This window comes from Choristoneura fumiferana, chromosome 8 (genome assembly GCF_025370935.1).
Source record: "Choristoneura fumiferana chromosome 8, NRCan_CFum_1, whole genome shotgun sequence".
NCBI classification, from domain to species: Eukaryota; Metazoa; Arthropoda; class Insecta; order Lepidoptera; family Tortricidae; genus Choristoneura; species Choristoneura fumiferana.
The window spans coordinates 8,983,399-8,998,379 of record NC_133479.1 but is presented as its reverse complement, the minus strand read 5'-3'; the positions used below and the strand labels follow the sequence as shown (position 1 = coordinate 8,998,379).

At 34.9% G+C, this 14,981-nt stretch overlaps 2 protein-coding genes across 2 annotated transcripts; one reads left to right on the top strand and one right to left on the bottom strand.

Annotated features, from left to right (window-relative positions):
* The first annotated feature begins 534 nt into the window (after positions 1-534).
* On the top strand, positions 535-2,120 carry LOC141430363 (leukocyte receptor cluster member 1 homolog). The gene is made up of 2 exons (XM_074091031.1): positions 535-858; positions 1,231-2,120. The coding sequence occupies exons 1-2, from the start codon at positions 836-838 to the stop codon at positions 2,099-2,101; spliced, it is 894 nt and encodes a 297-aa protein (XP_073947132.1). The 5' UTR covers positions 535-835; the 3' UTR covers positions 2,102-2,120.
* Positions 2,121-2,319: 199 nt separating this feature from the next.
* On the bottom strand, positions 2,320-13,198 carry Strump (WASH complex subunit strump). Its single transcript, XM_074091030.1, is given in 13 exon segments — positions 2,320-3,451; positions 5,645-5,795; positions 5,969-6,192; positions 7,757-8,158; positions 8,470-8,597; positions 8,783-9,051; positions 9,138-9,473; positions 9,476-10,554; positions 11,014-11,225; positions 12,174-12,365; positions 12,714-12,816; positions 12,902-12,981; positions 12,983-13,198. Coding segments are annotated over 13 exon segments (3,360 nt in total). The 5' UTR covers positions 13,025-13,198; the 3' UTR covers positions 2,320-3,309.
* Between the last annotated feature and the right edge of the window lie 1,783 nt (positions 13,199-14,981).

Below are 14,981 nucleotides of genomic sequence, written 5' to 3'. Positions count from 1 at the left end.
CAGGACTAGAACTTTCTAAATATTTTTCAAACGTGTTAGTGTTAGCCAACATAAGCGTTAAAAAAAAACAGATCAACGCAAAAATATACACATTATCATCAATAATGCGCACACGCTACTCACGCTAGTCAAAAATTGACTTACATTAAAAAAAAATATATTACACAAGCTAATTACCGAAACAAAAAGAACAAAGTGTGTTAGTGTTGCCCTCACCTTAATTGACAACATATATTTTTGGTAATGTGAACGGACCTTAACTTTGAAATAATAAATGTCAAACTGAAATATAAGTTAACTGAAAAAAATGATCTAAACAAAAAAGTTGAAGTTGAAGATCTATAACTATCTATATTAGCTGAAATAAAGGTGACACTTTTTCCCGGCCCGGATAACACCGACATGGAAATACCGGATCTGTTTTTTGTGTACTCGCTCATAGAAACTGACAGTAGCTTCTATGGGCGGGTACACGAAAAACGGGGTCGGTATTTCCATCCCGGTATTATCCGGACGGGAAAGAGTTTCATAGTAGCCCTGCTGAAGTATTATCATCGGTTCAATACGATGCATCGTATCGTTACTATACATTGAGGGTTTAAAATACATCGATTCATCGATGTATATTTGATGTATATCGTCCATCACTGGTATCGCTAGATCTCTTATAGTCTGTGATCGCTAGTATCTATCTGTGTGAATTTAATTATTTGTTTAGAAACAAACTAATTTTCATTTATTTTGATTGATTCCTGTACAGTGCACTGCACTTTTTGTCCTCCTTTGAAGATTTTGGACGAATTCAGGTTGAAATAATCACAAAAAACACTGAATCATGAATATTCTTCCCAAAAAGAGGTAATTTTTCATGGTTACATAGTACTGAATTGATAAGGAAGAAAATATATGAATAGAAAATATGAAGTTTTGGATTGCCATACACACAGGACCCTTTTATCCATTGATCACTTTGGAGCCCAGCCAGGGCCCCTGACTGGGCCAGTGACGGGGCCCCCTTCTAAAATGCGTTGATATCTATGTACCTTACCTTAGATGTCGATGCTAGTGTCAAAATAACTTACGGAATATAAACCATAGCAGGTATATAGACTGGAACAGGGGGTGCAGATTTTGGCCCCATTAATTGAAATGTCCAGTGCTGCTAAAGATGGCCTTGTCCATTTTTTTCATATCATAGTTCAATTTATATTTAATTTTTTAAAATTACAGATGGCATGTCAGGACGAAGGAGAATATTGCGAGAGTGAGAAAGGATGAAGCTGAAGCAGCAGAGAAGGAAAAAGAGGAGAAATTGAGAATTGAAAATGCAGACCGAGAAGCCCGACTTAGTGTACTTAAACATAAAAGTAAACAGAAATTGTTAGAATTGGGTATTGTTGACATTGAGCAGCCAGAAAAGAGTAAACCACTAGAGCATATTAATTTATTTTCTGACTCTGAACATGCTGTAACAACATCAAATAAAGAACATGACAAAGAAGCGAAAGATAAAAAGGAAGACTATGAGAAAAAAATTGGCTACCTTACGTATTTGGGACAAGACACAAATGAAGCACTTAAAAAGAAAAACTGGTATGAAGTGTTACCAGATGCATCTAGATTTTCAAGATCAAGCGAAATTAGAGATACTTATGAAAAGTTAGTTCTTAGAGATGCAGATGGGAAGCCAAAGACAAGTGAAAGTGATATAAAAAATGGGGAAGTTACTTGGAAGTCAAAACAAAAACTAGATCCCATTAATAAATTCCTCCAACATTGCTCTGGAAAAAGTAGCACTGAACCTAAATCCAAACCATCCAAGCCAACTGAAAAAACTTATAAAAAACATGAAAGAAGAAGTCATAAACATAAGAGCAAAAAAGACAAGCTCAAAGCAGAAAACGATGAGAAACATAAAAAGTTACTTAAACTAAGAGAAGCTCGTTTGAGACGAGAACAGCAAGAGAAACTCAAGACAGAAACATTCTTAAGTGGTCTTAATCCTGCAAGTACAAAAAAACAAGAACCCATTGTTACAAGAATAAAACCAAAGTATAACTCTCAGTTTAATCCAGAACTTGCAAGGCAAAATTATACATAGTAGCCTCATAGTACTTATATGTCTTTTCACAATTATTGCAGATATAAAGAAATAATAATTACAGACATAATTAGGCAGATTTATGAGTGAAAAAAAAAGGATTTATATCCATATTGTAAAAAATATACTTACAATGTTAGATGAAATCAAATTAGGAACATTTTTGCAGGAACATACACAGAAGAATACTTGTTATGTATGCTCTACCACAATTGGCAAGCAAAATCTCACATAGCTATCTATCTAACATATCTAAGATAGCTAAGAAAACACTGATCATAATTTCTGAATGAAATTATAGTGTTGTTGCTACTTCTAGCGCCATCTAGTCGTCACAGAGAACAACTGCAACATCCTGCATCACACAATCAAAGTTTCTCAACTCAGATGCATAAATACAACTTTTGACACTCTTTCTTCACACTTCTGTCCCAGCCAGCCATAACATCTGCCTGGAGAGAGATCTCTCTATTGCACCATCAGCCAAATATGTGGTCTACCACCCTAAAGTTGATAATTGTTTGCATGTCACAAAACAATAATGCCAATAGACGTGTCTGTCAACTTGAAAGTTCAACTTTAGCAACATATTCATTTGAAAGGAACTTGTTTAAAAATTCATAGACCACTTATTTGGCTGATGGTACCTGTCCTCACAGTGTAATATTTTTATTTTTTTTATTCAAAATTCTTCTCATTTCTTAAAACAACACACTGAGCACTATTGTAATGCTGAGTAAGAAAATTGGTAAGGATAACCCAATCCACATCAGTATTAATGGAGATGTTTAAAAATCATGCACATCAGTTTAACCTTTTCCAGGCCCTGTTGTTTACTGATGTAGGATTAATTAAATATGAAACATATAAAAAAAAAAACATTTTGTACCATATTGTAAAGGGAGCCAAGTTGAATCTTTATGTAGATTTATGTGGTTGATTATGCACTATGCCTGTTAAAGTGATTAATAAGATGCTATGAATACCATAAGAGACATGAAATAAAAGATATAGTGATATGTATAAGAATTTTATTATATTTCATAGTTACACCTCAATAAATCAAGCAATGAGTAACTTAAACAATACAGCTTGTGTTATAAAATATAATGAACTTAATATTTAATATATATGTTAAGTATTTACAAGTGAATTTTTCATTTATTTACTTGCATAACAAAGCTTATTTATAATTGGTTACATATCAACTATTTTTGGAATGTTTGTGTCAACATTGCTATAGGCAATTTGTCTTCAATTTTATTATAATTATATTTAAATGTTTCACAAAAAATCTCCAAAACCCTGCCGATGCAGGCACCTTCATATGACACTTCAGATGACTTTGATCTGGAAAAAAAAACATCGAAAAATTTACTTTATCAGGTTTACAAGGAACTACTACTTAATCACGAGTTGCGTGTTAGGAACCTTTTATTTTAGCAAGTAGGGGCACAGAATAGATAATAGTATAGCGGCCACAAAAATACAGTCCAGATACGGTATTTGACTATTTTTGTATATGTTTTATAAATTTAAACTATACAATGCCGGTTACCGAATAGAAAAATATTTTTTAAGCTACCTTTACAAATAACAAAGTTATAAAGGTTTAAAATTCAAGATTAGACCGAGAAAGACATACTGGCATGTGACGTCACACGCCAGTACCGCCATACTTGCTGCATAGAGAAAAGCGTTTGAGAAAGAGCCAGGTATATAGATTTTTCAAAAAAATCACTAAATCCGCTAAACACTATCTGTATATCTATATTTTCATAGTAATATTAAGATATGGCAAAATCAGGAGTTGTCAAATACCGTATTATAATTGTTTAATAAGATACCATAGTAGGAATATATTGGTTTATCCATACTATATAATATTATAAATGCGAAAGTGTATTTGTATGTTTGTGCGTTTGTCCGTCTTTGACGCCGTAACGGAGCGACGGATCGACGTGAATTTTGGCATAGAGATATTTTATGGGCCCGAGAGTGACATAGGCTACTTTTTATCCCGGAAAAATCCACAGTTCCCGAGGGAACAGCGCGCGATAACCGAATACTACGCGGGCGGAGCCGCGGGCAAAAGCTAGTCATAAAAGGCAAAACGGACACACTGGGTTATATATAAACGTACAGCCCAAACCGCTGGGCCTAGAAACTTGAAATTTGGTACAAGGGTTCCTTTCATAATGAAAGTGAGCACTAAGAAAGGTATTAGAAGTATGAAAATAGCTGAAATTACATTCCCCTAAAGGGGAAATTGGGGGAGTAAAGTTTGTATGAAAATTTTCTCATTTCTGGACTTAGAAGTACGAAAATAGGAGTATAAGTTCTCGATTACAATCAAAAATTATCTGTGTAGGTGAAATGGATACAATTCCCCTAAAGCGGTATAATGGGGGGTAAAGTTTGTATGGAAATTTTCTCATTTCTGGACTTAGCAGTATGAAAATTGGTATACTAACTAGGGTCCTGAATACAAATAAAAATTATCTGCGTAGGCAAAGATAAAGAAAGCAGAAGTAGCTTTCGACTTATTAGGGGGGAGTTTCTATGAGACTTCCTTATTTCTAGACTAAAAATATGGCTGGTCACAATTTAAAATGATCCGTATGATGTTGGCAACTTCAATAGGGGAGGGGGTTTTTCATACAAAATGTACAACTAAAATGTGGAAATTAAATACATATTTAAAATGATGTGTGAAATAAATTTGCAAATAATTGCAATTTTATTGCAGTACCTACCTAACTTAAAAATTACTCATCGGGTTGTGCATAATAAAATCGATAATATTAAGGAAGCGTGATTTTTGTGTGATTTACCGTTCTTATTTATCTTTTACCTAATTTACAAAATATTATATACAGTGCAATTTCGAATTATACTTCGGGTTCTAGAGTAAGGTTCGTTCTCGCCGGAAGCATACGAAATAATTAATTTACTCTCGTGCTTTGCGCAAAACTTTTCATAAACTAGCTTCAAAACTAGTAAAAAAAATTGTTTATAGCGAAGTAAGTAGGTACCTACTGTAGAAAACTGTTACCTACCGTTTACGGCAGTACTTCGCTATACGCACAGATACACATGTCACAATTATAACGGGGGTTAATTAAAACATATGCCCTGATAACTAAAGTAGGTACACGCGGACGAAGTCGCGGGCAAAAGCTAGTTATGAAATAAAAACTTTAACAACAATATAGCCTGCATTGCAGAGCTTTCGTGGGTACAGAGAAAAAGCTTTCCTAGAACTAGTGTTGCCAGACGGACAATTAGAAAAAATGGAACTGAGTGTTGCCATGTATATTTCAGTTTGTATTTTCAATTTAGGTTTACCGGGATGACCGTAAAAGTAAAAATTTAGAATTGAAATAAAAAATACAAAAAGATTCCAAAAAACCAATCTTAGTAGTAGGGTACTTAAACGAAAATCAGCTTTTTTTAATTGAGTGGATTTCCTCAAATACTTCCGGCGGCTGACTAAGTTGATGGCTAAATGTTTAAAAATAGATGCGTTTTAATTGCACTTACTTGGAAAGAGTAGCATTTTTCATATAAGCACTCAAGAACGACACAAACGTTTCAATATTGTCTCTTCCAACTTGGCGCAGCAATGTGTAGATACCTACGAGGAATGGGTAGCCATCAATGTTTTCCCCAGCTTTCCTTGAAATAAGGTCACCTGTAACATAATTTTAAATCATAAAACATGCTTCTTATCTAGCAGATTACCAAGGGTCGTATATTGTTCTGTAGCGCTCTGTTTAACTTAATTAACATAGTAACAGAAAGACATGAGCGACAAGCGACAAAATGGCGCTTGCTCGTAGGTATAATTAAGAATGACTGACGAACCTGTTGTCTGGCAAAACTGCATTTTGGTTAGCTGTGATATCAATAGAATGGCGCAAACACGGCCCATGTCAACGATGGAAAATTCAGCTGCATTCCTGATGTAAATCTTTTCAAACGGCTCATATATTCCACACCTAACAAGATAGTCTTCCAAATACTTCAAAAGTTCCGCTGTGACTTTTGGATTTGATTCTGGATTTATTTTTAATTCATTCAGCAATGATCTGTAAGGAAAAAATATGTTCGCATACAAAATGTCCTAAAAGTTCAGGCCGTATTGGAAAGTTCAAGCTTCTCTGTAATTAACTCACTTTTGTAGGTGTAGGTGTATACGGTCAAGGACTTTAATTCATGCATGATCCACCATGGAACCTTTCCAAAAGGTTTCCAACCTTTCCAAAACTGAAATATAGATCATAGAAATATAGATTTAGTTTGTATTTTCGATATGGGTTTTACAGGATGACCGTAAAAGTAACAAAAAAAAATATTTGGAGTTGAAATAAAAAATACAAAAAGATTCCAAAAAACAACAATCTTAATTTGATTGCTTAATAACGACATCTCTTGTCCGGGTGAGCGGTTAGTTCCAATGGGGTGCTGAAAGTTTCTCGATGAGGGCTACAGCATAGATGACGCTAGTGTCGCTGCTTAAGTGACTAAATAAGAAAACAAACAAGCTGAGATATGTGGTGCATAGGAGAAATTCTGTCTGTATCATATCACTGTCCAATGGTGGTGTAGTGGTATAGCACGTGGCACGGAATGCCGAGGACTTATTTTTCTGGTTTTTCTATGCATCTATATTTCAGTTTCTATTTTCGATATGGGTTTTACGGGATGAAAGTAGAAGAAGCAAAAAAATAATTTGGAATTGAAATAAAAAATACAAAAAGATTCCAAAAAAACAATCTTAATTTGATTGCTTAGTAACGACATCTCTTGTCCGGGTGAGCGGTTAGTCCCAATGGGGTGCTGAAAGTTTCTCGATGAGGGCTACAGCATAGATGTCGCTAGTGTCGCTGCTTAAGTGACTAAATAAGAAAACAAACAAGCTGAGATATGTGTTGCATTGGAGAAATTCGTGTCTGTATCACTGTCCAGTGTTGGTGTAGTGGTATAGCACGTGGCACGGAATGCCGAGGACCTGGGTTCGATTCCCAGCGCTGGTCTTATTTTTCTGGTTTTTCTATGCATCTATAATTCAGTTTGTATTTTTGATACCATTTTCACTGTGAAATGGTTCCATGGTGACTCATGAAGCAAAGTCCTCGGCCATACTATGGCAACGAAAATAGGCTAGTTGATTTAAAAAATCAAATAAGTCCATCAGTTGGATCAAATCGTACAATATTGGACTATTTCCGAATTAAACAGAACATGAAGATATAGCCAGTCAAGATCCGCGTGTGTCGCGCGCGTGACGTCACGCCGTGTGACGCTTTTTAGCGCGGCAGGCGGCATGTAACGTCCCGGGCCTCCACTCCTGAACTTTGACGAGCTTCATCTTTGTCATTTTTTGTTTGATTGACGAAAGAAAAAATACGTGTCCAATTTTAACCTCTTCACCGCCCCAGTCACATCCAGTCGTGACAGCCAATGGAATGCCTCACACGCCACGGTCATCTATACATGACCAACATTCAACTCCAAATTACTAATCCTTCTGCAATGGAATTAAAAATCAAGATGATTTGTCGCTGGATTTTCTGTGGCGTACAGAGCACGTCACTTCGTTTGTTTTGTGGCGGTGAAGAGGTCAAATAATTACATAATAAGGTTACCTACTCATTCATTGTCTGCAGGGAGGATTCCAAATGCGCAGAGTCAAACTTAGCCGTGCTGTTCAATTGATATGCTATATGTCTTCTAAGAACTTGAAGTGTGCCGATTAGCACTATCACATCTGCTAATTGCTGTAAAACCTTTTGGCCCTTTGTAATGGCTAACTCAATGTCCTTTACATCAACATTCAAATTGCTAACATTTATCTTGTCCTGACCGCTCTTAAATATTTGCTGAACGGTTTGCAGTTGGTTTTTAATCATAAACGCGTACAGAGTGTCCAGCCCGTGCAAGCCAACCACTCCGATAGCTTCATTTAATTTTGCGAAAGTTTTTGTATTAACAATTTCAGTTTGACTTTTGATGTCGAACCATGCTGTGCATATATTAATGTAGCTGCATACTCTGCAAATCAATAAACAGATCAATTAAGTTTATGAAAAACCACTTAGTGGGGCATTTCAAGTGAACCGGCCAACAAAAAAAGTGAGACAGTGAAATTACGAACAGCTCTTTCTTACTATTTAGAGATGTACGGAACCCTCGATCGATGCACGCACGACACACGATGACTCGCAATTGCTCGGTTTTTTATAATCTTTCATTCCTACTGTCTCATTGCATTGCCTCATCGCGAAAATAGGCCTGTGCCCAGACGTAGGTTTAAAATAGTAAAGTACCTAGTAGTAAATAAGCTAGAGACATAATACTCTTACCTAGCATCCGTTAGCTGAGCAATTTGCCTCGCCAGGCTACCCATGAATCCTGCGGAAGGGCTGTATAGCGTCACTCCTTTGCGTAAACTGATTTCCTTAGCGACACTCTCAACAATTATCGCAGATACCTAAACACATAATATTCAGTCAGTAAATATTTTCTTCATAGTACAAAACCCAGTCAGGTTCTTTTATCAACTTAAAAATTTGCCAAAGTTCATGCACAATTTTTTTTATACATTTTTTTTTAACTTTAAAAGTTTATGATACTTTCAGAGTTTTGGTATTTGCTATGATGAAAGATGTTAAGTACCTGTTTTTGCCAAATCCTCAAACCATGTATATTTATGTAATCTTGGATATACTCTAAAGATCTCTTGTAACCATCCATGCTTTCTGCTAATTTCTGCAATCGTATCAATAATGTGTTTGGGGCCAAAGGTTTCCTACTCTGAGGTTCAAGAAATTCTACAAATTTCTTGCTAATGTGCGTGTCCAGTTCTTTCAGCAAGCCATCTTCCAGTAGTTCAGCTGGGTCCACTCTTATGACGCCCACCAAAGTAGACCGCATGTCCAAGATGCCTTAAATAAAAACAGATTCACTAAATTCCCTTTCAATTATATTCTCACGTAAAATTCGGCTTAACAGTCTAAAATCCTCAACTCACCAGTCGTAAATGTAGATGCAGAATGAGTGAGTTTGGCAACTTCCATCCTTTGTTCTAATTGAGCAAATTCCTTTAACCTCTCTTTGTCTAATCTCGTTGGTATCTCCTTAATAGTCCATGTCTGAAGATCTATAATTTTCTCTACAATACTAAACACCATCTCTGGAATGATTTGCAGAACCTTTTGAATGTACTTTATCAGCTCACTGCTGTAATATTGAGATACTGAAATCAAGTCATCACTGTGAGCCTGATTTATTCTCAGTAATGGTATTTCCATAGCACTGGCAAGTTTGAGAAACAGTGCTCTGAGCCTACTTGTAACAGCTGGATCATCTTTATGCTCTCTTGCATAATCTGTGTGTATGAGTCAATAATGCACCATGCATAACTGACATCAGCTGCAATTTCTAGGGTCACCAGAGAGTCTTCTTTTAGGGATGCAGCTCTTAAAGCATTCTTTAGTGCATCTTTACTTTCCGAAAGGAACTGTAAAACAGTTGAGGCGCTTTTAATGCCATGGAATTCCTCTACTTCATCTAATGCTTGGATAAGCTGAGTTATTTTCTTCATTGATTTTGTTGTGATTGACTCCCCAACTGACTTTATCTGATTTGCTATATTTGTAAACCACTGTTTTAACTGATCATTTTCTTTAACTTTCGTAAAAGATTTGTCGCCCGAAAAAAGTTCTGCTAAATTGTTAAGAGCTTCCAGTGCTTCAGTTTTGCTGGTGTTCCATGATTCGTTTCTGTTCTCAAGCAGTCTGTTCAACATTTCTCTAACTTTCAACTCCAGCTCAGCAGTACTTATAAGCAGTTCTAAAATTTTTAATGGATCATAACCGGATTCTTTTAAAACTAGTTCCTTGAGCTGCTTGCTTTTTTTATTGGTATCATAAAATATAACATGACTGTTATGCAAAAGCAACCAGCGCAAAACAAAATTTGAGTTTATAAGCAAGTTCAAAATTTTATTTATGTTATCCAAAACAAAATCATCAGTCATTACACCTTCTTTCAACAATTGATGGGTCTTATTTATCAGCATGGGCACAGCGCTTCCCCGTTTTGAGAAAACTTCTTTTACCATCTTGCTGTTGCAGGTGTTACTAAGTGCCAGCTTAGCCGCTTTAAAGTTTTCCCAGTAATCAATAACATTTACTGTTACTCCCATATAAATGGGGATAATCCAATTGCTGGGGAAGAATTTATCTGCTATCTCACGCATTTTGGATACATCACTGTGTAGATATTGGGGCATGAAGAATAGGCATACAACAAGCATGCTGGCCTGTGTTGCCAGAGCAGAGGCTTGATGCTCCGGCGTGGTGTACACTGCTAACTGATTGTATATATCCTCAGATCTCAGTTTTCCAATCACTTTTTCAATAAAGTATGGGTGGATGTTAACACGTCTATACAAAGTTTACACAAAGTTAAATTCTCATATAAAAGTATGTATGTAAATTCTTTAGTGTACTACAGAAAAGAAACAAAACACAATTGACAAACTTTGAGATACTTGTACAAAGGTGAACTTATCTTTAAGGGATCTCTACCAGTCAACCTTTGAGTAGATGAAAGGAGTAAAAGTTTATGCTAATGTTGAAGTTAGGGTGATGGCACCAATCATGGACATGTTAAGCACAGTAGTATCCAGTAATGGACAGCAGGATTCAATGCTTTATAGCTCACCGTTCATGAACTTTACCAATTATGATCATCAGTTATCTGCACATAAGTGTTATTATTATTAGTTTTAGAAAAAGTAGCATCCGTTTCTTAATATTGGGTTAACAGAAAAATATTCCATTATTGGTTCCTGTGCATGACTGGTGCCCTCACCCTAACATGCAATTCAAAGAAATGCATACCCAAAATATTCAACAGGATAGTCGGCAGGTCTTTTCTTATGTTGTTGATCATAGCCAGTGTCCCTTAGTAACTTGCACACATCATCAACATTGGATTGTGACTGGCTTGTGCTGTACCTGTAGAATGCTACTAGCAATCTCTCTCGGATCATCCCTGGTATGTAGAGGTCACATATTAGTAACATTGCTCCATATAAATAGAGAGATTCACACTGCAAATAAAAAAAGAAATGTATGTATGTAAAACTTGAGTTCTGGAACTTGTAATAGTTAATAATAATACTCCAAACTAAGCAAACTTTGTACTATGGGTGCTAGACAATGGATAGACATACATTTATAGATAAATATGTACTTAAATACATATACAAACATCCAAGACTCAAGTACAAACATTATTATTTATCATATAAATATTTGCCTGCCACAGGGATAGAACCCGCAACTGCTAGCTTCATAGTCAGGGTCACTAACAACTTAGCTATCTGGTTTTTGTTTAGTTTCATTGAATTACAAACATTATTGTGCTAGATTAGGAGGCTATTCCTCTCCATATATCTATATCAGTGTTAATCAGGGTTTGAAAATATCTGATATTTATTATACATCAAAAAATTGGATATATGATATATATCCTATATATAGAGTGAGACAGCCGGTGAAATTATGGCACGTGAGGTATCCCATCTTAGATAGGTTGGAATATACCCCTGGTGTTGCAGATGTTTATATATCAGGAGACCCACTTGCTTGTTTCATATATAAAAAAAAAATATATTAAAGTTTAATATATATCCATTTTGTATGAAAGACATATTATTATTTGTAAAATAAATTAAGTAAAATTGTTTCTGAACTTTATCAATTACTTTCTTTGTAAAAAATAATAGAATAAATACAACAAAAACATAGTCTTTCGTAACAAAATTTTTCTGACACAACTGTCGCCATTAACGCCGGCAGAAGTGTTGCCATTAATGGATTAGAACTTACTATTAGGGAGTATCTGTTAACTACTGCCATCTCCATTTGGGAAGTAGAAATACAGTAACAAAGGCCAAAAACTAGCCAAAAATTACTTAAAAATATCTAATTTTTAAACCAATTTTTGTATTGATATATATCCTTGAACCCTGGTGTTAATACATATACATACTAACCAGTAGCTGTTTGCCTTCAACATCTTTCATAACTGTCTCAATATTTTGCTGAATAAATGCCCCATCATACAACTGCTCTACAAACGAGTTCAAATCTATGATGTACTGGTGAATATTCTCAAAAAGCAAGTAGAACCTGTTTACTATTTCCAAATATTTTTCTTTGAGATCATCATCCAAATCTTGCAATTTCTGAAACCAAAACATGAAACATGATTATATGCTAATATGCTAATAGCACTATATTTTATTTTTTTCAGCATTAGAAAGAAGGTAAGCGATCTTGACCTGTCTTTTACTTGAAAAACACTTGAAATATAAGTCACAGCAAATATGTAGCAATTAGCAAGGACATTATGATCATTTACATGCATTTGGTATCATAAGTAATAGTTACTGATTTATTAAAAACGTTTTTCAATAAAAAGAGTCATCAAGATTGTTTACCCTTTTTCTAATGCTAAAAAAACGAAGTATAATCTGATACTAATGAGTAATGTGATTAAACAATGAATATATAATTAATAAGAGTGTAATTACCACATTTGCATTGATTTTCTTTTCCTGATTATCTGCAATCCTAAAGTACCCAAAATCCAAGATAACATCTTGATACTTTTGCTGTAACTCTCTATTTTCTAAACTGGGAAAGAAATAAATAAATATTCTCATTAAAAATACCAATAAACATCAGCAAACGTTGAATTATAATTCTAGTTAATACTTACAAGAATATTGATGGGATGTGGTCTTTAAGCCTAAGAATTTCAGCTATTATAGCATTACCGTGTGAAACTAATTTCAACAAAATTCTGAGCACAGAGATTATCTTCTGCCATAAAAACTCTCATCCTGTCTGTTTATGATTAGATTCATAACAAGCTAAAGTAATAAATTTAAGCTTTAGAATTACTCATGTTATATACACAATTAGCTCACTGAAAGTTAAAGAGCTGTGGGTTCCGTTTTAGTACATGTAATATATTACTGAATAACATAGAATTTTAACTTCATCAACAAATCAACAAGACCAAAGACTACAGTATTATAGGGAGATAGACGGGTATCTCAGAACTTGTATTGGTTTGTATGGAAAGAGGTGCCATCTAGTTCTCATTGTTAAAGCTCGCGCCTATGCATGTGTGCGTGCGTACGCTTACGTATACATAGCTATCTATACAATAATGTTTCATGCTCAGTTATTGCTGGGTAATATAATGCATTACTTCTTTGTTGAAATAAGTCTGATGAAATTTCCGGTTTCCATACATTGTTCATGATTTCGTATTTCAATAATGTATAGAAACCACAATTTTTTTTAGATTTATTTCAACAAAAGAGTAAATGCACTATACTACCCAGCGTTAACTGAGCATGAAACACAAATTTTATATTAAGTCCTAAATTTCATCCTGTAGATTATCAATATTACGCCTATAGATAAAATTAAGTAAAAAATGTATGAGATAGTGCAAAATAGAAGAAGACAACTAAGTTCACGGCACTTAGGAAATTTTACTATAAAAATCAGTACTTACCAAATGTTAATATACCACGTATTACTTTTAATGGTCTTACTACTATTTTGCTTAGATCTCTGCGCTATGACGGGTTGGGATAAAAAGCAAGGGAAGCAAAAGGTTTTAATTCAGTTTCATCAATCGCCATTTATTGATATATAAGTTTTTGCAATAGACTATGCATGTTAAGCACATGTAAAATGTGACTAAGGGGCTATCCAGGTAAACAATATCACCACCAACATTCTGAACCCACGTTCGAAATCTGTTCATTTCCTTCGCCGGATCTGGGAATGCATGAAGACTTACACCTAAAAATAAAAATAAGTTATGTTATACTCTTTTTTCAGATTCATAAAAAGCACAAGTGCACACTTGTTCTTACATATAATATGCAATTGTGCTTTATTCTCATAAAACAAATTTGAACTTGTGCCACAAAAGAAAAAAAAGGAACCCCATAAATGATCACATATATGATCCCTTATAATATAGGTATATAAAGGCTTATATGATCTGTCTGTCTTTTAAGACCTTTTTTCTCTGGAAAGCGCAGAGGTAGCCTCATCATCATTCCATCTGTTATCCTTAATCAGAGACATAGGGCTCTCAGCATATTTTTCGGCATAATAACGATGTGATACGATGGCTGTGGTGCCAAAAACATTGATCAAAATAAGAAACCCTATTTCAACAACGGTTAATGATTATTATTAACCTTTTAAATACAGTTAGAATGTATACCTAGCGATATCATTCGCCTTTGCCAAGCTTACTTCAATAGGTATTTTATGAGAGACTGAAAGCTCAACCTTACAATTGGTAAACTAATTTATTAGAATGGTTACCTTTTCCACTTCTCGTCATGCATCCAGGCACGCAGCAAATGAGAAAAGACATAATATTTAACAATTACGTTCAGTAGATAATAGATACTAAAATCAGTCTATCTCGTCTCGACGCGAGAATTTAACGGAGGAGGAAGCACTAAAACACAAATGAAAACACAACTCACTAAAAAAACGGCAAAAAAGGTTGGAAAAACTGTAAAACCACAAGTTTTCTAAAACTTTGCAGACATAACCGACATTTTGTTTTTTTACCTCGGAAAAGCAATGACAGATACAGCGGGGCTACTACGTAAATCGAAACTCGAAGTTCGTATCGTACCGTCCTCTCACTCTCGTATTAAGTAGTATAAGTGTCAGAGGGACCGCACGACACGAACATCGAGTTTCGAGTTTCATAGTAGCCCTGCAGTACAGTCCATAAACGAGTAGGTAGCAAT